Source organism: Limanda limanda, chromosome 12 (assembly GCF_963576545.1).
Source record: "Limanda limanda chromosome 12, fLimLim1.1, whole genome shotgun sequence".
Classification (NCBI taxonomy): Eukaryota; Metazoa; Chordata; class Actinopteri; order Pleuronectiformes; family Pleuronectidae; genus Limanda; species Limanda limanda.
The window spans coordinates 21857092-21884573 of NC_083647.1; the positions used below are offsets into that span (position 1 = coordinate 21857092).

General features: G+C 43.7%; 1 protein-coding gene across 1 annotated transcript; it reads left to right on the forward strand.

The window, feature by feature from the left end:
• On the forward strand, positions 1-27265 carry frmd6 (FERM domain containing 6). The gene is made up of 14 exons (XM_061083099.1): positions 1-159; positions 10431-10739; positions 11374-11464; positions 13559-13638; positions 14407-14483; positions 14623-14809; positions 16322-16477; positions 16685-16750; positions 16857-16925; positions 20239-20413; positions 21207-21515; positions 23353-23484; positions 23753-23844; positions 24147-27265. Exons 2-14 carry the CDS (start codon positions 10641-10643, stop codon positions 24435-24437), a joined length of 1824 nt encoding a protein of 607 aa, XP_060939082.1. The 5' UTR covers positions 1-159; positions 10431-10640; the 3' UTR covers positions 24438-27265.
• The last annotated feature ends 217 nt before the right edge of the window (positions 27266-27482 follow it).

Consider the following 27482-nt stretch of genomic DNA (forward strand, 5'->3'; position numbering starts at 1 on the left):
TCGAAAGCTGCGGAGCAACGACGCGTTTCCCACGAACTTCTTCTTCCCTAAAAACTTCGGGATTTCTCTGCGTAGTGTTCGTGACTTCGGACGCAGAACTACTGGATTAACGCTCTCGTTCGGATTATACCTGGTTCTTCCCTCATGTTAGAGACGGAGGTGAGTGGTTTGCGGGTTCGTCTCCATGCGGGATGCTCTGAACGTTTAAAACAAATCTTTCGCACTCTTTTTTGCGGATACGACCCCAGTGACGTCATTGAGGCTAGCTAAATCTCTTGAACAATTCGCATTTCCCCCCGCTGAATTTAACGTGTATAATAGTTAAAGTGGGTTTTAAAACATTTAAAAAGAGTTCCCAGTGGTGATGCTGCCACCACATTTTACTTTGGAATGTTAGCATCAAAAAGTTCCAAACATTCCAATTCCATTCTATTATTTATTCACTGTTTATGACGCAGGTTATTTCAATGGCTTCACATTTTTCTCCCCGGGGTAATTAATGATTTATGTGTTTCGCACTTTTTTTTTTAAACACGTTACAAAGTGCATGTTGCAAAGATGTTACCAAAAATGATAAATGTTGATCCCAAAGTGTTTGAACCTTTAAATGATACAATTCCTCCTCATGTGTTATTACAGTGCAGTTAACATGCCATGAATCCCCCCCCCCTTCCCCTCCAACAGGGGACAATGTTGTTAGATGTCAATCAGTCCCCCTTTAATGTCCCTTTGAGCAAACTCAAGAGTTGTTTTCTTAGCAACCAGGAATGCCAACAATTCCCCCTCTGTTTAGAATCAGACCAGAGGACTCACGCCTTCCTGCAGAGTCCAGCCTCTGAACACTGTTTGGCTCCACTTTAACCTGAGTAAGTTTACTCCTCTTAAGTGATCAAGTATCTTTCATCCCCAGAGGTCATTCTGGGAAGATGAGTCCCTGGAGCTTCATATTTTGCTCAAGGGCACTTCCGCTGAGAGGAATGCTTCCCCAGCCGAACTTGATTCTTACTGTAGAATTGTCACTATTGTGTTCTTTTAGCTGTAAGTCATAAGAAGGGGTAATAAATGCTGTTTCACAATGCATTTTGCAAAAATTAGGGTTTTTCGCATTTTGAAAATGTTAGCGTGACTTCTGGCTCAATGAGGGGATCTCCTGCAACACTTAGAACTCCTCCAGTACACATGGCAGGATAATCACATACCTTGTGTGGCCCATTCCCAAGCATACAGTACACACGCGTCTCTGCTCCAGCTGTGAAAAGGGGGGGGACACACGGAAGAAAAACAACTTGTGTTTTTGTGATTGTGTCACTGTCTCGGCCAGAGCAAAATGAAGGGAAGAGGGAGATGGTGCAGGTGCTGGCCGGACAGGAAGAGCTCTGCTTGAACAGGAAACAAAAAGGAAACGTGTGAACAAAGGTGGTTGGTGTGTGTGTGTGTGCATGAGTGTGTGTGTGTGTGTGTGACTCATTCACTTGAATCTGTGTAGGAATGTGTAATGGGGTGGCCTGAAAGCACCACTTCACTGATCACTTATGTCTGAGGAACCCTGCAGCTTTTACCTTGATTCCACTGTCCCGTCAGGTAGAAACCACACGTCAGGATCTAATGTTTTCCTGAAGGTAACAGGGTTTTCCCTCAGCATTAAGGATAATACCTGGCAACCGTCTTCCCCTTATCTGGAGTTTTTGAGGGCCTAATACTTTTGGAAATGCTGCTGACCCCATTTTCGTTTGAAAACTGCTGGGCTGCATTTTAGTCTGGTCAGGCATAAATCAAGACTTTTTCGAAAATGATGACGCTATCACCTGCTTGTGCTTCCTGGTTCTTATCAGTCACAACTCAACGGCCAGTGATGTATGCATAGTGTTGTGAAAACTGACTGTCAGTCCAAGAAAAGAAATCCCATGTCCCACTTGTTCGTAGTTTTTTACTTTAACGAAGTAACCAACGGAGTAGTACCAAGTTTTGAAAGGTGCTATATAAGTAAAATTTGACTTCCTTCCTTCTGATACAGAGTGAAAACACTTGTCTGGACGAAGAATCTTTTAGTTGAGGAAGAACATGTCTGTTTGTGCGTTTACATTGATAATGGAGAGATAACCATGTTATGCTAATGACAATCATCATCTCCTCAGAAATAATATTCTCCAATGGAAGTCTGATACACACGCTGGGAGGTGATTTGCAACTTGTTTTCAAATATCTGAATTTTATGTATTTATTTATGTAAATGTATCAGCCTACAACTTTTTTGCCACTAGCTAAGATGTAAGAGAGATCATATTTTGATTGTCAGGACAATGTAAGTGAGGAATGAGGGTGTTGCAGGTCCACGAGGAAGGAAGCATCAGATTACTGTTATTGTCGTAAAGAAGGAGAAACTCTACCTCTTACCACCCCGTATCGTGTGTTATCTCATCTGTGTTTACAAAATGTGGCTGTGTAGCATTTGAATATCTGTACTTGTAATTTATACAGGTGCCCGGGGCTCTTTGCTTTACTGTCCAGCCCATGTAGCTGCTTTCAGATGCAAGACAAATTGCACAGACTTCACTATAGTCCTGAAATCGCTCAACAGAAGACCACAAGAAGAATTTTAAATGAAAACCTTCAAAGTCAGTGTTACATGCCTTTATCCATGACTCCTTATATCGATGTTTGAAGTGCTCCATAGGGGGGAGAAGAAAACGGGGTCAGATCTTCTAGCATTTCTGTCTGGTTCTCGCTTTTTCTTGGGTTTTGTTTCTTCCCCTCTGCCTGCATGGCCGCCTTAGTGAAGCTCGAGTCCTTTCAAGGAAGCAGACCAGACAGATTTAACCTGCCGGCACCCCCCGAGGATATTATCGACTGCTCTCACTCCTCGCTGCAGCTCTCAGAACTTCCTGTTTGATATTTAGCTGATATTCAATGGAGTTTTTTGCAGGGAAGATGTATTACTGAGACGCAGGTTCACTCCCAGTGCCAACGTTTGCGTATGCATAACCCAAAATTACAGTTGTTGTTCCAGTTTTAAGTCCTGTTTGGCCTTTTTGGTGGAAGTGGCCAAATGATGGACTTTCATCATCTTTACTTGTGTAAGTAATTTTCAGGCCGTAGAGTTCGAAGCTGAGGAAAACGCTGGCCCTGCACCAAGTATTTTCACACAGCTGTATTTTATTATACACACTCTGCCAACTCTCAAATATTTACAGGTATTGGTCTGATTTCGTATAAGGCTGCAGATAAACTCCCGCGTAGCTTTTGTTTGTCCTGGTTAAAAAGACACACCACGTCTCAGTCTTGTGACTCTTTTCAGGTGTGACAGTGTCAATAGAGGAGACGATCCCTATTCGCAGGAAACGGATCCGATCACCGGCAACAACCCTTCACATTCTGTCCAAACGCAGAAATCTTTGGTAGAAACAAAGCAAGCCGGGCTCGGTCGGGGTTTGTTATAATTGCAGCTCATTTTTTTAACCCTCTCCTTTAATGCTACTCGCTCTATTTCGAGGATACGTAATGGTCGGGTTGACGTTTCTGCGGTGTGTTGCACTGCGACTGCTAGTTTTGTGGGGTTACTCATGCACAGTCCAAGCCTGACTGCTGGGCGGGGAGGGAAGGGAGCGACTGCTGACTCTGTTCTAACACGTCTGGCAGCGCAGGCAGTTTGAAGTGTGTGTGTGTGTGTAGGTGTGCATGCATGTGTGTGTCCTTGCTCAGAGCAACATGGAAGCCAGATGTTATGGACGTTGAAAATCTTTAGCCTAAAGATCATTTTTACTTCACTGAGAACTCATAGGTTTTTTTTACTTTACTGTTTTAGCTCCCTGTTGCTTTAAGTTTACAGCTTCCAAAAAGTTACCTGTCGAACATTGTCAATAAAAGGAATGTTGATTCAAGCAGTCAAGTGCACACTCATAATAGTTACCTGGTGGTTTGGCTTCAAAGAAGGAAATTGTTTGGGTTTAACATCATCCAGAGAATTCCAACTCCAACCTTTCAGCCAACTCCAATATGGACATTAAAACTAATTTAATCAAATATATGTTTCTGTTGCATTCTGGATTAAAAATGATTTATTACTTCCAAATCTTGGTGGAAAATCAAGTCAAAAACCAAGGAGCTTGTTTATGTTACTTGTTTAAGTAGAAAAGCCGTGTACTCGACACTCCCTGCATAGTTCTGCTCCTCAGACAATGACTGTCATCAAGAGCAATTAGCTGCCAGCTATGTTTCATATTGTAATTTTCCTGTGTGTACATGTGTGCAGGGGTTGAATTGTGAAACAGCAGCGGGGCAAATAGATTTAATTTATCACCCTACTATTAACTATTACAAAGGATGATTAATCCAGCTGGAAGAAGCTCCAGGTTCTAGTCATCCCTAGACAGAATTGATCAAAAGTGAAAAGTCTGTAAAATTCTCTCCAGTAAGACGTCTTCTCCAGTGAATTCAGATAATGTGCAGTAGATATTGCAGCTGCGTTTATTATGTGATTAGCAGTTGAGCCCGAGGCCACCCACCACCCATTCCTCGACGTTTCCTTATGAATTATATAATATCATTACAGGGCTTTTCTGTGTTCAGGCATGACCTTGAGAGGTTAATGAGCGTGACATTTGATTAAGGAGGACAGGCAGGCGTTTACTCCTCACATCCTGGATTTATGAGGAAACACATATACGATAGATTATACTTCCTGTGAAAGAAAGCGATATTTACTGGAGCTGCTTCTGCCTGTGTTGTGGATAATTACCATAATCCAGACGCTACGTTTCATCAACTTGCAATAAATCATTCAACTCCGGTTTGAGGTTCTCAGACTTTAATTTGAATCTGAGCCACAGATTGTTTCAGCCGCTTGGAAATAGGCAAGGAATTCTGAGACAAAAAAGTATCTTCTGCCTGAACCTATGGGCAGAGGATCATGGGAATTGCAGTCTTAAATAGTGCTCAGTGGTTTTCTGCTTGAGATTAAGCTTAAAGGCTGAAACACATACACACAGGGCATCCAGGTATTTATGGCGGAGCAGCTAAACATGCTTCTAGGCTCTATTAATACCAGCAAGGGTCACAGCAGAGCTACACAAATATATAAACAACAACATCATCACAGTCAGGGCAGCCTTATTTTGTAAGTAAAATAAACATAAGTGAGTTTTTTCGTTTCTGTACATAATGACAGCCACTTCCTGACATCTCGAGCCAGCCAGGACCCAAAATAGATGTTTAGACCATCGAATCCAAGATTAGTGGTTCGGGTGGTCAAGCATGTCGGCCGCTAGCGTGCTTCTTCCTGTTTACTCTCCACACTCGGCCCCTCCTCTTTCAGCGTATCGGTAGGTTAGACGAAGACGAGCAGGAAAAGTCTCACAGCAAGGGCTCGTGCCATCTTGTGACCAATGTGATTTAGGGCTGCGCGTCGGCTCAGCAGCATTTCTCATTAGCTGAATAAACAGATATTCTGGCAGCGAACCGAGGAGGAGGAAAAAAAAGAGCAGTTCCCACTCAGATTTAGTAGTTGGCACTATTTTTAAAAGCTTTGGCCTTTTGAAAACGAGCTCTCTAGATATTTCAGCGAGGGCAGTTTGTGTCAGCTTCTGCAGCAACACAAACATCCATCCTCTTATACGATTGTTTGTGTGATAAATTTGGGATTTGATTTGTTTTTATTTCTGAATGAAGTGAATCTAGTCTGTGAACATAGTGCCATTATTTTAACTGTTTTAATGCTGTTTGTCTGTCCTGCATTCTCGTGACACCTTGAGGGAATTTCTTCAAATATTCACATGGACTGGACGATAATAATTTAATAAGCTTAGTTACAAGAGGACAACAATAAAATGGTCAAAGTTCACTGTCACCTCACACTTTAGGTGTGAGGTGACACTCAAGACTTCAATCATCGATTTTGACTCAATACCTTTAAACATCCCTTCAAAGTCTTCACATTATATATTGCTTGAGTCTGAACATTTAAGTTGTAATGAAGAATATCTCAAATTATTAATTGCTGGCCATTTTCTTTTTATCAGCAAATCAACTTATTGTTAAAAGTATATATCACATTTTCGTATAGCTAGTACTTCTAATATAGCTGCTTCAACTAGTAAGGTTTTGCCTAAACAACAAATTGATTGTGAGAATAACTCTTGATTATTTCAGTCAATTGATTAATGGTTTCATCTCTTCAAAGTTATAAATATTGCTAAGTGAGTTGAATCGGCTTTTCCATGCCTGAAAACCTATCTGGCTCTACCTGTTAGGTCCTGATGCACCAGTATAGTATTCAAAGTCGGCGAAGCCAGACAAAACCAGCCAGTTATAGTGAATAACACTAATGTATAACTTTATTAATAGGGTTCTGTTCTAGATTAGGAGTTACAGATCACGTGTGCAGCTCCAGGTTGTAGGATGCTGGTGGAGGATGTGTGCACGTGGAGCCGGTGGCGGAGCTGCCCGTTGTGTTCGTCAGGAATCAAAGACCGCCATTGTTGGAATGAGAAGCAGATGTTAGTGAGGAATTCTCCTGACTGCAGCAGTTTTTTTCATGCCCGAGCTCTGAGGGCCGCCTCACTCCATCTCCCTCCCTCCCTCCGTCCTGCGTTCTCTCGCCCCTCTCTGCTGTATACATCCTCCCTCTTCTTCCCTCCTTTCTCTGATAGTTTGACACAGACTCCACCTGAAGCTATTTTAAAAGCAGCCTCCGTCCTCCTCTTCCTCCTCCTCCTTCTCCGAGCTGAGGAAGTTTCTCTTTGGCTTCACCCTCCAATAGTTGGTCGCAGAGGCTCTCCACCCCTCTGGTGTGTGAAAGGAGGAGGGAAAGAACGAGAAAGAGAGAGGTGTAGTTGTGACAGAGGGCCTCTCTTTCTCTTTCCCAGTGTGGGGTTTGATGTCATGACTCTGAGGTTTGCCACGTTGACAGAATTCCTGTTTTCCGGGGGCTGAAAGGCAGGAGGTAGAAGTTCCGTTGGCTGCTCTTTGTGTGTGTGTGTGTGTTGCTTTAGATGGACTTTAGTGTTGCATCACACTTTGCACAGCAGTGAAAGGGGTGATGGAAAGCAGCAGTAATGTTATTACCCAGCAGCACTCTCACAGACCCAGTGTTTGCCATGCTGAGTGTAGACCAGACATGACACTATAGACTTTTAAACCCATCAATAATGACTGCACACGGTTTTCTCCGAGTTACCCGCCTCTGCATGAGACCAACACACGTCCACTTTCAATTTAACACTAAACACTATGATAAGTGTGTCATAACTAGGGCGTCTGCAGAAAGTAGGAATCATATTTCTGGCTGCACATGCAACATGATATGATATTAACGGTAACTGCTTCAAGGGCCATTAACCTCTCTGCAGGAAGACATGACTAAGCTGAATGTGTGAGTGTTTCCATCTTGTTCACAGAATTCAATCCCTGAGAAATACGAGGTTTTGAGCCCCTAAAATAAAGAACTTAGGAAATGCTGCAAGCCATGTTTTAGGCTACATCCACGCTACTATGTTTCACTTTTAAAATGCATCATTGCAACTAACACGTGAGGGGCAAATAGATTTAATTTATCATCCTACTATTAACTATTACAAAGACTGATTAATCCAGCTGGAAGAAGCTCCAGGTTCCAGTAAATTCTGTACAGAATTGATCAAAAGTCAAGTGAAAAAGTCTGTAAAATTCTCTCCAGTAAGACGACTTCTCAAGTGAATTCAGATAATGTGCAGTAGATATTGCAGCTGGTTTATTATATGATTACAGTTGAGCCCGAAATTAGGAAATGCTGAAAGCCATGTTTAAGGCTACATCCACGCTACTATGTTCCACTTTTAAAATGCATCATTGCAACTAACACGTGAGAGGTAGTCAACTTCACATGTAAGCCGTTGATTTCATGTCACTGTTACCAAAAGTCTCATGTTTTAGCGATTGATATTAGCTTTAGTGAGGATTCAATCTGCATCTTATCTTTTGCCTCTTTCAGTCGACAAACATCAGAAGTAATCATCTAGTTACACAAAGAACGGTACAGTTAAATCACGCTTCTCAAACTCTGTGCTCTTGCAAAGAGAGCAGCTCGGTGTTCTCGGCAAGTGTTGTATCGGTTGTGGTTTACTGGAACCACTCTCGCTCTTTGGATGAGAAGCGAGCGATGCTTGGAAGTGATCCAATTAGAAAGATCTCAGCACTAATTAACCCTGCTGCCATCCCACAGCTCAGCTGCTCTGTAGCTGCACCTGACATATGGTCATGGCAAGAGATCAGGGTGTGAGAGTGTGTGTGTGTGTGTGTGTGTGTGTGTGTGTGTGTGTGTGTGTGTGCATGTGTGTGATGGATTTTTGTCTTCATGTACATATGTGTTTGTGCAGTGCAGCAGTTTAGTCAAGGTCAGCAGCAGTGCAGGGAGTCGTCCCAGTCACGGCTCATCAGCTGACTGCTGAGTGGCTGCTTGCCTGCCACGCTGCACAACCAATGACCAGCCTCAATGAGAACTGATGCAGGATGTCAACAGTATGTGTATTTACGGCTGCTCTGCCCACAATGCTCCCTCTCTATAAATGTGGACAGCCGGCGTATTGAATGGGCACTTAGTCCGAAAAGCACTTTCAGAGTTTGCAGCAGAAGACCCATCCCACAGCTAAAGGTGTTTATTGGTTTGGGGTTCGGTCGGTAATTTCCGTGTTGTTTCCACCGGTGACAGATAATCGACCTGCTGCTTTGTTACAGACGCTGAACAACAGGGATTTTCATTATTAACACTCACTCTCCCATCTGCCCAGACCTCATCCATGTGAGCAGGGTTCAGTTTTAAACACATCATCTTCATCTTAGACACATCTCTGTTGTTGCGGTCACGCCTGCCATCCAAACTACTCCAGAGTTTTCAACCTCCTAAATCAATACACTCGATAAACTGCACCGTCTTGTTTTTAGATCCCTTTGTAGTATGGACGAGCAGGAACTTAGATTTTAGGATAAGGCAGTCTCCCGCATTTACATCCTGATTGGTTCTTATCATCCATGACTAGACTACCAGCGGTTAATGCAAAACGCTGTTAACACTTAATGTCCTGACCTCTAAGAAAAGAAATCCCTAATACTTAATTTTCAACATTGCTGTTCCTTGTTTGTTGTATTTTCTATACGTTTGGAACCAGCTGCAGAGGAGACAACCTGTTTCAGGAGTCCTGTCACTGCAGCAAAGCCCAACATTTAGATCATGGTTTATTGGTTCCTCAACCCTAAACTTTCTGCCTTCGTCTTTTAAATTTCAAATTGTTTTCCCCTCTCTGTCATGGGATCCTTCCCATTATCTGTCCTATCTGTTTTTAATGACAACATGTCCTCTAGGTGAGGAACTTTAAAACAGGATGAGGTGATAATCTGGATCCATTGTTCTTAAACATTCTTTTGTCAGCTCTGAGACTTTTCACACTCCCTGCTGGTCTCACACGCCCCAGGGCTCAGTTCACGCTGTGAGCTGTTCTCAGGAGGTGTGTGTGTGAGTGTGTGTGTGTGAGTCACACAAAGTTGTGAAGATTTATCATGAGTTTGGCTCAGGTGCAGAATAAAGTCAAATTTCTCCAACACATTTCTGTGAAAACACTTAAAATTTACTGGGCAGATATTCTGACTCATTCCTGCAGCACTGATGTTCTTAACTTGCCCATAAATACACAAAAAATTATTATAAAAAGATTAAACATACACATCACAACAATCCCAGTGTTTAAGTAATACTAATATAACCTAGGGATGTTTTAAATGTTTGTCTTTCTGTGTCAGCATCAATAGAGCTGTACATGTGGATTTCAGCAGACAACTAAATATGGAACCGTGTCAACAGCTGAAAACAGAATGAGTTGACAAATCTGATGCCAGGAGGAAAATGTGGAGCTGTTAAACTCACAGTGCCAACGAATTCAGACACCCGCTCAGCTTCCAAATCTCCGTGCACGAGTTTCACAACAGCTACTCTGTCGCTGCTGTGGTGTAATTCTGTTTTTGACGGGAAAGTGATAGAAAAAAAACAAAAAAGTTGCTTTTCAGTCTGACTCAGTCTGAGTTCTGTGTGTTTCCTTCGAGCCATCGTTATGCATCTCATCAGTTCCTGTGCACATGTTCCTCTGGAGTCACCGACATTCTCCTGCGCTGATGTCACACGTTCAAGGACATGAACAGGAATGCTGCCTCCTGTCATATGAAAACATAGGACTCTAGATGTAGCCTGATAATATCGGCTGAAATTACTATTCAAAGACATTTGATTATCTGCTTTTATGTTTTTCGATATTAAAACTATCAGAAATATGTTTACCCCTTAATAGTGGTATCAAGCCCACAAAACCCATTATGGTCAGGGTCTAATCCCCTCATTTCGCAGAGCCCATCTTTATACAGCGTGATACACTAACTTGAAGTCCTCCATCCTCTCTGTTGTGCCTCCACAGTGTCAGACTGCAGCTCACGTCCCCATGCCCTGCCCTGCGAGTGCTGCTCGGCCTGCTGAGCCCACAGGTGCGTCAGGTGTGTCTGTTCTGGACTACAGCGACTGAGCTGTTGAGGAGGAGGAGGAGGGGGAGGAAGAGGAGGCGGGTCGTCCGAGGGCCCAGAGCCCCCGAAGCAGGCGGAGGGGCCTGTCCTGTCCCAGCCACTCGAAGATGAACAGACTGAGCTTCCACAACAACAAAACCATGCAAGACCGCCGCTGTGTCTGTGTCTTTCTGCCCAACGATGACACGCTCAACGTCATTGTCAATGTGAGTAGACGTGATGTCACTTCTCCTGTTGCAATGCTGCTTTTCCCATGAGTGTATCACTTGAACAGTCAAATGAGCAATTTGGTATTCTGGGAAATAAAGAGATTGACGCAAGAAACATGAGGAAACTGGCTCCTCTAACTCAGTCTGAAGATATAAGTACATAAAAATAACTGGCACGTGTAAATAAAGGAGCTCGAGAGAGCTGTTAACTTGGATCAGTTTCCCTTAGTGTTGTATTGATCTCGCCTTAGAAGCTTTTTCAAAGAGCGTAAATAGAGTTGTTTTAATTTCACAATAAATGTCGGCTTCTTGGCATCTGACAGCAGCTACTGAAGAAACCCTGTTTTTTGTGGTGCAGAATCCTGAAGATATTAATTACAGTAAATTACCAACTGTTGTTCCATAACTATAGCCTTGAATGTGACTTCCTGGTGTTGTTGGCCAAAAACAAGGTTTCGACTTTAACCAAAATAAGGTTTAATTTTACAAGAAGTCACAGGGAGTCTACAATCCACACCAGACGTTTGCGTTCGATAGCTTGTGTCTGATTGTATTCGTGTAAGGAATGTGATTGCTAACAGATAAGCTAAAAATAACCTTTCTCCTCCTCCTCCTCCTCTTATGTCCTCAGGTGAAGACTTTGTGCCAGGAACTGTTGGTGCAGGTGTGCGACCTCCTGAGGCTGAAGGACTGTCATCTGTTTGGTCTCAGCGTTATTCAGAGTAAGACCTCTCATCTTCTTCGAGGAAAACAAAGAAATGCTTCCTTCTTCTGTTTGTGATTGTAGACTGTTTATAAAGATTGACAATGTAACAGAATCCCCCTGGTGGCTGGTTGCAGTATAGGCCCTAAACCCTGTCTCTTCCATGGTAGTGAATGGGACATGAACCAAACTAAAAAGTCAGAATACACATTTAGGTAGTTCTTATCACTGGGAACTTTAAATATATAAATATATATATATATTTAAAGTTCCCATTGATTGGATGCAAACTGTGCAGTGAATAAACTCGCAAGGAGTAGCACTTAAACCTCTGTAACCAGGCAGTTACTCTCCTCAGACAAATAACTCCGCACTAAACTAAACTAGCATCTCTCACCTATCTGTCATGGCGGTCTCCCAGGAACCAGGCCCACCTCGCCCTGACTGCCTCCCATTGTGCTGCGGAGGGTAAAGTTGTTTTTACTGTGACGCTGCCCAGCGAGGGTCGTGCGCATGGATTGAGTCAGCGTGTCTGTCCCACGGCCGAGCAGACAGCGGGTGACAGTTGTAGGCAACTGCAAAGGGAGAGTAAATGGCAAAGGCAGCGTCCAAAGACAGCTGGCCTCCACATGAGCCAATGACGGCACAGCAGGGCAGTTGAGCAGGAGCCAGTGGGTCTGATGGTGGGACATTCCTGAAGTGCTTGTCTGAACAGCGTGAAATCCCCAAGGCAAACAAAGGGCCACCCACTCCCTGTGTGTCACCCACCGTCCCCTCGGACCAGAGTGTCACACAGACGTACATCTGGTTCCTCGCTGTTTGGAGGATAAAAAGAAAAACACTAACTCCTGCTCTGATGAATGGATGCGGGTCTTTTATAGTTCTGCTCAAAAAATCAGGCTCGGTTCAGAAAATACAGAATTCCTCTTGAGTTCTGGTCGGGGTTGGTTATTTTTCTCCCGAGCTCGGATGGAAAAAATGACTTACAGAGCTGCACTCTAATCCACGCTGCTATGTTTTAGTTTCAACAGCAGTGATCCATTTAATTATCAGTGCAGTTACTCTTATGGCTCACACTACTTTGCAGTTTGCAAGCACTTTAAACGGAGAAGTCTTGAAAGGCTGCTGATCCTATTCTAGTTGGTAGCATTGTCTGTGAACTATTGGTCAGAAAATACGAGATATTTCACTACATCGTCTCAGGCTCTTGGAACTTGTTAGTATGAAAATAATTATTAGCTGTAGCTTTACAGCGGTTATTAATTGATTGGTTCGACTTTGTTCCTCCATCATTCAAACTTTCTTCAGATGACCTAAGACGATCTCTTCAGATTTTTTACAGATGCATATCCACTGTTGTTCACACACATCAACTACATGATTCAATGTAGATGTACTGTTGATGTTAACTGACAGAATAGACCACTAAAATTAAATTAAAGGCTTCAAACAAGTCTTAAAAAACACAAGTTTCCACTGTCGATATTTGATATCCAGCAACAGAGATATTCTTTCTGGAAACAGTCGTCTCTGGAGTTTTTTAAATGTAATTTATGGATTCCTGAAGCACCACACACTAAATGCCGTTGACCTCAGCTGTAATGGGATGGCGGCAGAAGCCTCAGCTATCGTCACCAAATAAAACTCAAAGTTTCTGGGTAAATGTTTTGAATTTAACAAGGTGAAAACGAGGCCGATAAGATTTTGGACATCGTCTTCACGTCTTACTTCACATTTCATCGCTCTGATAACACGGTCAGGAAGATATTCTCCGGTGCTCTGTACGAGACTCTCTTCATCTACTGCAGCTTTTCAACAAGTCTTCATGTTATAGAAACTGTGAGTTGTCAGATCAGCTCATGAAAGGCGTCACTTCAGGAGGAGATTAAGACGTGACTGAGCGAGGTGAAGAAATGAGAAGGAATACCAGAGGCTCCGAGTACAAAGAGGAGAGCAGAGACTGTCTGATGTGATGGCTCTGAGCCAGTCTTTGAACAGACCTCATTCAGGGGGGATTTCTCTGAGCATAGGCAAACATGAAGGCACCTATACGTACACACACACACACACACAGTGATGACAAAGACCTAAACCCATCTCTCTCTCTTGACAGATAATGAACACATCTACATGGAGCTGGATCAGAAACTGTCCAAATACTGTCCCAAGGAATGGAAGAGAGAAGCCAGCAAGGTGAGAAAAGATGTGAGGGGATTTAAATCTTCAGTTTAAAAAAAGTGTAACTGTGAGCAGAGGCGTGTAAGTCCACATTTTAAAGTGACACAAGAGAAGTTTCAGACACTAAAACTTAATAAAACTGGATTTAATAGAATCCCCTGTCTCGGATTTACAGGATTTATCAGAGAGTCAGCATCAGGTGAACATGCTCATAACGCAGGAAGAGGAAATATAAACTGTCGCTTTCATTTTTAACCCTGTAAATTGCAGGTGTATTCACCTCAGCCAAGGAGGTTATTATTTCACCCTGTTGGATGGTTGGTTGGTACAGATGTACAGATTTCCTAGTTCATTATTTGTGGTTCTCGATGTAAAAGTCGGGCATATTTAAAGGGACTGGTATCTATGAGTATGTAAAATTTAGTTGCACCCCAAAATAATTCTTTCTTTGGGCCATATCCCATCTGTCATAAAGTGCTTTCTTTATCTTTTAATTGATTTAGCTATTAATTGAATTAGCTGTTAACTGTGAGACATGTTGCCCTTTCCCTTTACTATCCATGTGTATTTTAACTGACAGTTGGTAAACATGCTAATTGGAATGTTTTATGACTATTTGCTCTTTCCGGTTAAAGACGGATATCTTCATAGCTGTACCTAGCTGTAAACATTTCTTTAAAACTGCTCAATTTCTCAATCTTGATGCTTAACAGTTGCTCCCTGACTTAACCAATGTAATAATGTTCCTTGTTCCAAACAATAATTTCCACTTGTGTTTTCCAGGGTATCGACCAGTTTGGTCCTCCGATGATCATTCACTTCAGAGCTCAGTATTACGTGGAGAACGGGAGATTGATCAGGCAAGTGAAGCTCAAGGACTGTTCACAACCTACTGCTACGAGTTACATCACCCGCCCGTAGCAGGCTGTGTTAACGTCACCCAGATCAGCAGGATTAACGTATAATCTGTTTAACTCTGAACCTCTGTCTGCCCTGCAGTGACCGGGCAGCCAGGTACTACTACTACTGGCACCTGAGGAAACAGGTGCTGCTCTCTCAGTGTATCCAAAGGGAGGAGGCCTACTTCCTGCTGGCGGCCTTCGCCCTGCAGGCCGACCTCGGCAACTTCAAACGCAACAAGCACTTTGGGAAATACTTTGAACCTGAAGCCTACTTCCCCCCGTGGGTGAGTGTGTCTAACCTGTAGCGCATGTGGCCTGAACTCCTGTTTGTCAAAGTTATAAAAGAGAAAAGAAAAGGATGATTTAAGACCAATGAACGTCATTCCTTCTTCTTTCTTCTAACTGTTCACACCAGGTCACATCTGGGTCTTCTTTGTTCTGCTGCAACTGAGCACAACCTGCAAAACAAAAAAACAAAACCTGACCTATTTTGTCTCTGGCTCTTATTGAAATATCAGGCACTTGTTTATTTTATGTGATTATGTAAGAGACGTGTGAGTATTTGCTTTAGAGCTCAAGGTGACGTCTTTAAATATCTTGTTTTGACCTGCTCACATTCCGAAACTGAAAGATATTAAGCTCACAACTAAAAATAAAATAATGAAAAAGCAGCAGTATCCCCGAACTAGAAGGAGAAGAAGCTGGATTCATTGAAACAAAGGATATAATGAACAAACATTTCTAACTCAGTACTTTTTACCTCATGCTCATGTTTTTGCAATTCAGTTATTCAGTTATCTCTCACGCGAGACCTCCTCCTTCAGTTTTTAGTCTGTGTACCTGTCACTCGGGATCTGTTGTACATGAGACTGACCTTCGTTACCGCCATAGATTTAATATTCTGTGGGAAAAGCTGGAAAGGCTTCAGCAGAACACAAACAAATTGCTTAAACATGTTGTGAGTAAAACAGTAAACACATTAATGTATTAGACGGGTGAATCCTTCTGGGGGTGAGCTTGTCTGACATTCTCCTGAGTCACAGTGAAATCTCCCTGAAATAAATAACAGGTCCAAGCTGATCAAATATAAAGTTCAGGGTCCTGGTCTGTGGTGGGAACAGAATATGGGTCTGTAGCCACCTGCCGTTAATCACACTGACCAAACACCTAGCGACAGGTCCACCTCTGAGCATGTGCGATAATGAGAACTGGGACAACAAGTTTATTTTTGTCCATGAAAGTAGAACACGCACACACACACTGATATATTGTTTTAATCTTGAGAAGTTCTCCAGTTTGTGTTTCTCTTCTGGCCACATCGTCCTCCACCACCGTGGCGTTTCGAACCACCACACCCGTCTGATTGCCCTCCACTTCCTGTGATTAGCCTCCTGCCTTCTTATCGCCACTTGAAACCAGGCGGTGACAGGAAATGGTTTGATGATGAGCGCTACCCAGCAGTAAATCTCTCGTGGATTTAGGTGCTTAGAAAAAAAACCTCACTTATGAAATCTTCAGAAGTCACATGCGGAGCTTAGCCAGAGTGTTTCCGGTTCCTTGTTTGGTCTCTGCAGGCTGACATCAGCTTGCTCTGCAGCAGGCGGACTCATTATCCTCATTGGCAACTCGTGCTGCCAATCTGCTGAAACGTGTTCGCAGAACTTCAGGGCAGCCAAGCCTGACACTTCTCTCTCTCTCTCTCTCTCTCTCTCTCTCTCTCTCTCTCTCTCTCTCTCTCTCTCTCTCTCTCTCTCTCTCTCTCTCTCTCTCTCTCTCTCTCTCTCTCCTTCTTCCAGGTGATAACCAAGCGCGGCCGTGAGTACATCCTGAGACACATCCCCAACATGCACAAAGACCAGTTTGCTCTCACGGCTTCAGAGGCGCACCTCAAGTACATCAAGGAGTGTGCTCAGCTTGATGATGTCACCGTCCACTACTACAGACTCTACAAGGTGAGAGACGGGATCATCTGTCTCTTGCACTTTTCACAACACAGGTGGCTTTGTTGTTTCTGTAGAAGACAATGAATCTACAAGCAGAGGCCGTGGTTGGAAATACAAGATCTGCTGTTTTTTGTTTAGTTTTTGGCTGAGGGTTAATTTTCTTTACTTATATCAATCAGGCTTAACCCCTCTTTATGATTTCTTCTCTTTCACCAGGATAAGAAAGAAGTGGAGGCATCGCTTACATTGGGACTGACTTTACGTGGCATTCAAATATTCCAGGTATAGTTTTTATTTGCGAAGCGATCAAGTATATGTGTCCCTGCCTTTCCTGGATCTGAGTTTGAAATTCTAATCATTGACTTTGTCTGTTTGTGTCTTTTTACAGAACGTCGGCACTGTGAGGCAACTGTTGTACGACTTCCCCTGGACCAACGTGGGAAAACTGGTATTTGTGGTGAGTCAGATGCTCCATCAGAACGCCACATTTTTCCAACCGGTACCGTTTGTTCTTTTTCTTCCTCTATTGTAACGAGGATGAAACCCGAGCATCCTCTGGCTCACGGTGATGTTTGTGGAAGCCTCTCTCCTGCTCAGGGTCGTGGAAACACAAGGCTCCTTTTCTCCACGCTGCTGTTTTATCTTAGCTCTGCAAGTCCTCTGGAACAAATCAGGGATTTAGACCGACTTTTTCTGCTTGGCACACACACACTCACACACACACACACACACACTCACACAGACTCTCACAGCATATATGTTTTCTTGTGAGCAGCATTATATTCTCTCGTGATATACATGTCTCCAGATTTATCAAAGTAAATTCTAATTATTGCCCTCTCAAGGAAATCCTGTTAAATCTTCTCATCTCTGGCCTGAGTCAGCTCCTTGTTCAGTGGACTGCAGCAGTCTGTTAATTTGCTTCCATAGGATTTGTGTTATCACAGGGAGGCAGAGAAGCCGACTGTATATCTGTTTCACTCCGACGCCTCCATGTTTTATGCCGGTCGGCTAATAATCACAACCCAGAGAGGTAATTATTGCTTGTCACTGCTGTTTGCTCCTTGAGAGTCTAATTTTGTCTCCCTCTGTATTTTTAAATATGGTAATGGATTTTTTGGAAAGTTTTTACGACTGCACGGCCTTTGAGAAAAATGCTTTGTTGTCCTAGAATGTGGATTTTGGAATTGTCCCGTCTGCCACTCAGTTCATGGGGGAAAGACATCCTGTTTTTCTCATTCCTCTTTTTCTCGGTGGTTTCCCTGGATCTGCCGTCTGCGGCGCCGTGACAGTGCACCGGCGCTGGCGTGGCTGTGGTCTCACAGTGGACATGAAGGGGCCTCTCGTGGCCACGTCCCACCCTTCTGCTGAATAACAGGCTTGCTCCCTTCGCCCCACCCTCCGGTCACGTCATCCTACACCGCTGCCACCACGGCTGCAGCAGCGGGCCGAGCGAGCCAGAGAGGGCGGAGGGACATGTGGGGTCAATCAGCACCAGATGTTGCAAATGTTTTGGATCTGGGCTTTTGGCCGCTGTGACTTCAGCTTGTCTTTGGTATCGAGGTTGGAGAAGGAGGGGTGCGTTTTTTCCGCTCGGTGTTGGAAAAGGTTGGAATTCAGTTTTCTGATGCAATAAGAGAAAACCAAGTTGTGCTTCTCTGGTGAGAGTTCGACGTGTTCCCACTGAAATGAAGTCATCACCCTGGTGTCCTGTGGTGTGGGATCCGGGGCCAGACTCTGACCTCAGCAGAACTCCAGTGAACGCCGGTGTTGATGATAGATCGTTGGATGAAACGTCCCCTCGGTGATGTGGGCAGTTTCTCGATGTGTGTGGCCTGTCTTTTTTGGAAAAGGGGGAGAAAGTGGTGCAGCTGTCTTGTGCTGGGAGTTTAGATGGAGCGATCACGTGTGCGTCATGTAACAAGAACCTTGTCTAAGTGGTTTCTGAACAGTGTTTAATAACCTGCTTGACACCGGTGGGCTGCTGTTTGTGTTTTGTTTGGAATAGAGTTACTGCCGGCAGGGAGGCCGTTGACTCGGTGTGTTTGGTTTCTGGAGTGTGGGCAGATTCGACCCTTTTCAAACATAAACTAGTGGAAACAGCAACTTAACTCATTCCAATGTCGGTTCATGATAAACATCCATATATTGATTTAGGGATAATTCTCCTTTAAACTTGATATATTTACATCTGTGGTCACATGGTCTTTTAGCCTGACTTCCTGCTGTACATGTTAAAGCTGTCACTTCTCCCAAAAATCAAGTATGAACGGATTTGATGTGACAAAACGTTTCCACTCGCCGCTTCTCTAATGCTTTGGCGTGATTTGTCCTTCTCCAGCAAACTCCATTTTCGTAGCCAAAGAAGTTGGCATGCTGACTTAATTTACTGACAGGTCAACAGGGCATTCAATAGGTCAAATGAGCGCCTCCTGCTGGATCCAGTGGCAAACTACTTCAGATGACTGTGTCTCAAGACTGTGTAGTTTGAAGCTCTCAGACAACTCCTCTATCTATCTATCTATTTATCCACATTTGCTTTGAAAACTTGCTTGAAAACCTTCCCAGTCCAGCAGCGTCCCAATGGCCTCTGGGTTTGTGGCGCTATATCGTCCTTGGTTTGTGTTGAGCCTGATCTCTTTGTCCCATATTGTTCCTGTTTTCTGTTCGCCCTCCACTCCTCTCATCTCTCCACTTTCGGCTGTGGAACAAAAGCCTTAATATAACTGTCCTGGGACTTGCTTAGTATCACCGACAACGTGAGCATCGACATTTCCGAGCATCTTCACCGATTTGAGCTAAAACATGCAACTTGTCAACAAAGTAGAGTTCAAATGCTTCAGATGAAAAGAAAGAGCGGAGAGATACACTTGGTGTTATGAAGCAGAGATGTGATGCAGCTGCAGCCTGTGTTGACTCACTCACTCTGGCTCGTTCACACCCGGCCGCTGCCCGGTGCGACTCCACCGTTTCGCTGGCGGCCGCTCGGAGCTGTTGAGGGGAAGTTTGAGGTTGAAGACAAATACTCAACTTGGATGAGAATAAATCCCCTTCCTTTTCCCACCAACAGTTTTCCTGCCAGTCCAGGGTTTTTCAAACAGGAAATCTCTCGGCCTCAAGGAGACCTCTGCCCGGAGAAAATGATATTTAATAGGAAAAGCCACTGTGTCAAAGACCTGTCAGTTGGTTTCTATGATCTAAATTCCCTACAGTAAGAAGCTGAATATTTAAAACGTGCTTCCCTTCTTGTGTTCAGGCTTTAAGGAAACTTCAAATCAGCTGGATTCTTTAATAACATCTGGATAAATAAAGTAAAAAAATCCTTGTGGGCAAAACCCTGCATATCTTTGCGTTTTCACAGTCTCAAAACTGGCCCGTCACCTTCTGAAAGTCCAAACCTTTGCAGAAATGTTGATAGGTCTGTATTGAAAACAACCCGGCTGACACTGGAGACAGCTGTTATTGAGTCGTGCGTCTGCCAGAAGGCGAGGGGAGAAAGCACAAACCCACCATTTTAGTTTTTCCGTGTATTCAGCCAACATGTCCTCTCCCTGGAAAATCATCAGGACGGCTCAAAAATGCTTTTGTTTCAGAGTCTGTACGAAGAAATGAGAAACAGACACGTGAACTGAATGTCGCTTTGTGTTGGGCTGCAAAACCAGACTCCATTCTTCCTCTGTCTTTCATTCCTTCTTTCATAACTGCACTAAATCATCCCGTAGTCCTGTAATCAACGTTCATCTTTTCCTTTTATCCTCCTGCTCTCACAGGGGAAGAAGTTTGAGATCCTTCCTGACGGCCTCCCCTCGGCCAGGAAGCTCATGTACTACACGGGTTGTCCAGCGCGCTCTCGCCACCTCCTGCAGCTGCTCAGCAACAGCCACCGGCTCTACATGAACCTGCAACCTGTTCTCAAACAAGTCCGGCGACTGGAGGAGAACGAAGGTAGGAGCCAGCAGCTCATATTATTTAATTACTTCGTTTTTTTCATTTTTTCTTTCAACGTGTGCCAGAACTCGATAACAATGATCAGGTGAATAAATCAGCTGTAAAATACGACAACATAAACTCCTGCAAGGGGAATTTACTTCCTGGAGTCTGACATTCTCCTTCTGGATCAGCAGGATGTGAGACTGCAAATGTCTGAGTCAGTTGCTCCTGACATGCTCCAGAACTTTTCCTACCAGCAGCTCTTGTAATTTGTTTGGAAAATGTCGGAGTGAGCCCATGTGAGAATACAGCAGGAGAATGTCTGGAGAAATCCCAGCAAACGATCGGGCACGGTGACGATGGTTTTTCGCACGCGACAGACATAAAACTGAAACTAAACTAGACTAAAACAGATGAAGAAGAGGAGTCATACACGTAGAAGACGTAGACGAAGATGTCAACTGGGAAAGTCCAGACGGTTTCTTAATGTTTGGCAGCTTTGAAAAAATTGTCCGACAGAAATAACACAAAACATTAAAACGAAGAAAGTTGTTTTTATACTTAAGGTTTGTGAAGTTGAAACAAGACAGATTGTGTGTTAATTGTTGAGTTTTTAGAAAAGCTGGTCGGTGGATTGTTTGACCTCTTTCAGAATTATCTTCTAGAAAACTAATAATTTCCCAGAGTTTTTAAGTTTTGCTTTAAGGTTTATATTTCTAGACAGCACTTAAAGTTGTGGCTCTTGAAAACTGAAATTTTTTACTCTATATTATTAAATTTGTCTATTGTGCGTCTTGTGTGATCTCAGATAAGAAGCAGTACAGGGAGTCGTACATCAGCGACGCTCTGGAGCTGGACATGGACCACCTGGACAAACGCTCCCGGGCCAGCGGCAGCAGCGCGGGCAGCATGTCCCATCACAAGCGCCTGTCTCGCCACTCCACCACCAGCCACGGCAGCTCGCACACCTCGGGCATCGGGACGGACAGCTTCAGGGCCCCGGGCCAGGCCCCACACCGGCCCCTGAGGACCTGCAGCTCGTCCACAACCAGCCACGGGAGCTCACACACCTCGGGCATCGAGAGCAGCGGCAAGGAGCGCATCCTGGATGATGACGGTAAGAGGGAGGAGTTGATGTTTCAGCTACAATGAGTCAGTGGCAATAACCCTAATATCCTGTTAACCTCATCTACAACACCCCTCCCACGGTCGCCTTTCAAACGCTCTGTTTTACTGATCAGCGTCAAACATTGTTATTAACAGAACTGCGTCGTAGAGCTAGGTACTGATGCAACATATCGTTAGAAAGCTAAGATTCTTCTGATTCCACTGATGTAAATCCGATCACCACAGCCGGTACAATCAACGTCTCAGTCAGACCGGAAGTAGAAAAAAAACATGGTAACAAAGCTGACGTGACTTACCTAAGAAGCTTAAAATTTGCCTTTTTAGCCTGGTTGGTTACCATGGTTACAAAGCGTCCTTTGGAGTCTCCTAGGGCTGCCGCGATTCGTCGACGTCATCGATTACGTCGACGCTGAAAATGCGTCGACGCGTATAAAATGCGTCGACGCATTTTTTTTTTTAAACCGCTGGGCACATGCCGCCATAGACTATGCATGCCGCGGCTGGGGCAGCAGTCGCCCCGGCGCACTCCCCTCCACGCAGCCGGAGGCTCGGTGTGCGGCCCGCCTCAAGTTGTTTGTTTTTTTTTGGGGGGGGGGGGGTCCTCGTCCACGGCGCCTCACGGCGTCGCTGGTGCGGGGGCTTCCTTTTTCTCGGACCGCGGGGCGGTGTCCGTCGCAGGTGCGGACGGCGGCCCGGCGCGGGTCGGGTCCTAATCGCGTCACCTCAGCTACGGCGCCCGCGGGGGGTCCGCTAGACTGAGTCCAGAACATGTGGACATGCTGACATTCTTACATTACAACAAACATGTCTAACTAACGTTTGAGTTTGATTTTGAGCTGGACACCATTGTTTCTTATACTTTAAACTTGTTGCACTTTGTTTAATATGCAGACCTAACTTTTTTATTTTGATAAGGGGTTAAATAGAAACTTTGATATCTTTTTGAGTTGCACTGCTGACTTAACTTATAAGCCCTCTTTTTTATTTATTTTTATCACGTTGGAGTTGCTAGTTTAAACCTACAGTTTTGCACTTTAATATTTGAGCCTTTGTTTACATTTTGTTTTGTGCTACATTATACGATGACATACAGTTTGTTGTTGTCAAAATAAAATTAACTGAAATGAAATGGTCAATTTGATTTTTTTGGAGGAAAATTAGTCGTTTAGATTAATCGACTAATCGATAAAATAGTCGTCCGATTAATCGATAGAAAGATAGTCGTTAGTGGCAGCCCTAGAGTCTCCAAATGGCCTTTGTGGAAAACGCCTAGACATGGCCTTAGGAAAAAATCTGTCAAATATTCATTTTCTGTGGTATTGTTATCAAATTTGAACTTGGGCTAGTCAAGGCTTCATGCTAGGGTCCCAGTGTGTTTTCCAGCTCATAAGTCCCAGCTAGAGTCATCTGCAGGCATCTGTTTACCAAAAATATTCAGGCGAAAATAAAAACCTTCTACTTCACTGTGTGCCAACTGCTATTACTCAATGCCAGTAGCACTTAGAGTGATTCTGACTGTTGGGTTAGGGTTAGTTAGTTAGGGGAAAGTTCAGAATGTTACCTTTCAAAAGAGACCAAGATCATCTAGTACTCCAAGTGGTTCAAGAACAGCTTTCAATTCAATTTGGGTAGTCCTCAAACAGGCGTTTTAGGCGAATTTCAACCGCCTCTAAAGAGGTTAAATGAAGATACCTCCACCTTGCCTCGAAAGTGCTGCAAAACAATGTCAAAAGACAGAAAGAAACTGCAGGTTATTGGTTCGAAGTTATAATTATTTCAGGGTTTTTGTTGTGTAATAATTTAAGCAACATTTGTTCCTTTTGCAGAGATCGAGATGCTGGTGGACGACCCCAAAGATTATGAGGAGCTACATGAGATGGCTCTGGACCAGGAGCTGTGCATCCACATCACAGAGGACATGTTGACGATGTCTCCTGATCAGTCCAACGGATACTCAGGTACACATGGAGTTCTTTTTATATTCCCACCTAGAGCCTGAATTACAAGTAAATTAACATAGACTTGATTTACTTCAGGGTTTCAGAGTTTTCCTTATCTGATGTTCCTCTACAGCAAATCTGGAGAAGTACAATAATATTTGAGTCACGGTTTTCCAACATTATGAGTAGAGAACAAGATATAAAACCAGATATCAAATGTAACAATCAACCAGGGGGAACACTCGCATCATACAGTAACTAAAACATGACCATACTTTCTCCTCAGGCCTGATCGTGAAAGATGTCAGCTCCTCCACCTCCAGCTCCTCGGAGACCGTCGTGAAGATGCGAGGACAGAGCATCGAGTCTCTGCCGCAGGTGATTACCATTTAATGCTCGGGTTTCTCAGCGCTGCAGTTAAAAATTCATATATATTAAAGAGCATTAACCTCTTTTTACGGCTTGATCCAGAGTGCGGTGACATGATTCGTCAGCTCGTTCCACCAGAGCACTTAAACAAACTCCATAATTCCTGATAATGATACAATTGGCTTATTCAGTGAAGGGGTGGAATAGTTAAAACTCTTTTTTGCAGATAAAAGAAAGTGTTGAGTGTCACAAGCTAAAGATGAGTAACTATAACTCTGTGTTTAATTTTGATTTGTTTCCTTCTCTCGCAGACGTCTGCCTGCAAGAAGCCCGACTCCTCGACCGACCGCCACAGCCAATCCCTGGACGACGTGCGGCTCTACCAGAAGGACTGCCTGCAGTGGGCGGAGCTCTGCCAGGACACCGCCCACAGCTACACGTTCGGCTGCGCCCAGGAGCTGAGCGACAGCAGCGGCTACCAGGGCCTGGCCGACCAGCGCGCCGGCATGCTCGCCGACCAGCACCCGTTCCCCATCAAGAGAACCAACAAGTACTTCTCCCTGGACCTGACCAGCGAAGAGGTGCCGGAGTTCGTGGTGTGACGGAGCCGAGGCGACCTCAGGGCGGCCTTTTCGCTCCTCCGTGTCACATGTGGAGCTATTTCAGCCCTCAGGGAACGAGACGAGAGAGAGGAGTGTCGGAGAGGTGGTTTCTATTCTTGGCAAGAAACGGAAGAGATGAGTAAACTGGCAACAAGTCGGCTGCATCTTCAGTCACCACGTCACACGCGTTACACAAGATAAACGAACAAACACGGAGGATTATGACTGAAGCGGTCGTTTTAGGAACGAACACTGGGCTCGAGAAAACCTGTGTCTTCAAAAACCGGCTCCTCCTGTGTGAAAGGAAACGAAAGGGATCGTGTCAACTTCTTAAGAAAAACAATTTAATTCAAACCTGTCTCCTCCAAACTGGTTTTGAAACGATGTGTGCGTGCAGGTGGAGCCACGGCAGACACACACACACACACACACACACGATGAGCATATCAAGGGTTTCTGTGGAGGACAGAAAATCTCTCTGAGCTACGAACCAAAGACATGAAATGATGCGTTTCTGCATCCGCGTCATTAATCACAGTGTGACGCGAAAACCCTTCAGAGGGAAAATGGATCCATAATCCTTTTACTCTCCCTCTATGCCACTTCATCTTACCTCAGCAGGAAGTGCGGTGTGCCAACGCCCCCCCCCCCCCCCCGTCTCCTCTCAGGCTGGATCCTTAACCATGTGAAGACACACTCGACGTGCCTTCATCACACTATGCAGGTGTCAAAACCCTCGCCTTGACAATCACGCCCCCCCCCCCTTTTACCCTTCTCGTCATTTTTACACATCCCAAGCCATCAGATTTCAAAGCTCTACTTTAAATCAACACATCGTGCACGCGCCTCCTCGGCAGATCGGGCTCGTGTGTCAGCTTCTTAGATCACAAAAAGGTCAGAACTGTTTCTTGCCCTGTGAACTCCGATCGAGTTCCCCGGGAGGAATGAGGTCGAGTTTGTTCCTGCGTGTCCGGACTCGAGTCGGGTTTGCGGCCTCGGAAGCTTCTTCCCTGTAATCCCGACTCAAGATGGAGCCCGGGCTGATCGCCAGCCAAGACAAACCGTTCTGATGCATGCGTTATTCGTCTTCCTTTGAGTCCTCGTTACTTTTGTTTCGTCGCATCGTTTTAAAACTGGAATTTGTTACATTGCTTCCTGTTGCTTTACCTGAAATCTCTTTACATGTTGTGGTTTTTGTAAACAATCGTCCAGACTGTCATACAGTATTACATTCAAATCTATGCGGCAGTATTAAGAGGTTTGTGGCTCCGAACAAGAAAGACTGGTTTCATTAATAAGATGTGAGCGGAGTGTAGCCTGCGGTAGCTGACAGGTCGTGTTACAAGCTCTTATTACACGTTAATTACATCTCAACGTTCCAGTCTGCTGGTGTGAGTGAGGACGGGAGGTTGTTTATGTTTTTACTCGTAAGTCATTCAGCTCAAGCTCAAAGTGCCGCAGTTATAGCTTTAAAAATACAGCCATAATGTTTTTATTTTAAGTTCTCTGGGGTGAAAACACTAAAGATCTATTTAAAATGCACCGTAACGTTTCATCACAACAACAGAAAACCAGTTGGTTTAAATGATTTAAAAACAATAATTGGAAAAAGACCAGATTCTTCCGATAAAGGAACATTTATTGAATTTCCTTGTGAAGATTGATACTAAACAATAAGGCTGGGCGACATGCCAAAAAATAAAAAGGTTCATCTCATTCGATGTTGATCATCACGGTAAATGTCACATTATTATTTCTTTTAAGTTTAAAGACTTTTGCTCCTGAATAAAAGTTGTGCTTTTCTTTCTAAGCAGAGAATTTCATAAACAACATCACTGTGTTTACACAAAGCATAAGAAATATATCAATATATATTTTACTTTTGCTATATTGCCATTGATTTAAAAACATAATTTGCAATACTTATTGATATTGTTTTATTGTTTAACGCCTGGCCCTACTGTACAACCTTGTTAGCTTTGGACAGAGCCAGGCTAGTTGTTTCCCTCTATTTCCAGTCTTTATGCTAAGCTAAGCTAAGCGAATATGTGCTTGTGGTACAGTAGCTTCATATTTACTGTAGAGACACGAGAGTGGGTTCAATCCTGTTCTCCAACTCCCGGCAAGAAAGAGAAGAGTGTGTTTCATGAAATTACAAAACTGTTGCGGTAAATGTTCAGTGTTCACTTCATGAAATCCAGCGAACAACAAACATCGGAGCTGATTAATGTTCAGTCGAGCCTCAGCTCCTTTAATTCCTGTTGCCGAGCTGAACTGTGACGCGTACGTTCTTATTTTCAAGTTTCCAAAGTCATATTTAATTTTTCCCCGCGTCAGCAAATACAGCATCCGAACAAGTTTTTTTTTGTTTTGTTAAAAAAAGACGTCTCTGTTTGACATAACTCATGCATTTGATACTGCTATGTAATTAAAAACAACTATATTTCTTACAGTTTGTTTCTTTCACTGTTTTGAACTTATACGTATTTCTACTCATTAATGGAAAATGTCTTAAGTCATATTTTGATGGACAATGATGTTTCTTATATTCAAACAGTGTGTGTGTTGAGATACATAGCCATACAGTCATAACCCACCACCTTAAAGTCTTCATGATTTCTTCTAACTTCGTTATATGGTCCTAGAGGCCGTATGTGTGTGTCCATCATCCTTTCTGTGAAAGGATCTCCCTTCAGGAAAAAGATTTTTTTTTTTTGTCACCTTGTAGTTTGAAAGAAAAAAAAGATTTGTTATTATGAAGTCTGGTCCGTGCCTTCCTGGTACTAACGCCCTCAATATCCAATAAAAAGGTACATTTATCTACCAAACATCTGCTGCTTTGTGCTGATTTCACTTTCAAGTTAAATTTGCAATGAATAATACGTTTGTTTGTCTTCCAGCTTGTTTTTAGATATGTCCAGTAAAAATTAACATAGAATTATTACAAAAGCTTTTCAAAATGAAATAAATGTGTTTATCAAGCAGAAATATCACTATAATAATCCACAGGAATGTATTATGTTTCCAAACTCTCTCCTGAGTCTA

Bases quoted from the DNA above. Each gene is read 5' to 3' on its own strand.
- frmd6 (XM_061083099.1), top strand. From the start codon at position 10,641: ATGAACAGACTGAGCTTCCACAACAACAAAACCATGCAAGACCGCCGC. The intron at 14,484-14,622 runs GCAAGTGAAGCT...TCTGCCCTGCAG, and splicing joins GAGAACGGGAGATTGATCAG to TGACCGGGCAGCCAGGTACT. The intron at 16,478-16,684 runs GTGAGAGACGGG...CTCTTTCACCAG, and splicing joins ACTACTACAGACTCTACAAG to GATAAGAAAGAAGTGGAGGC.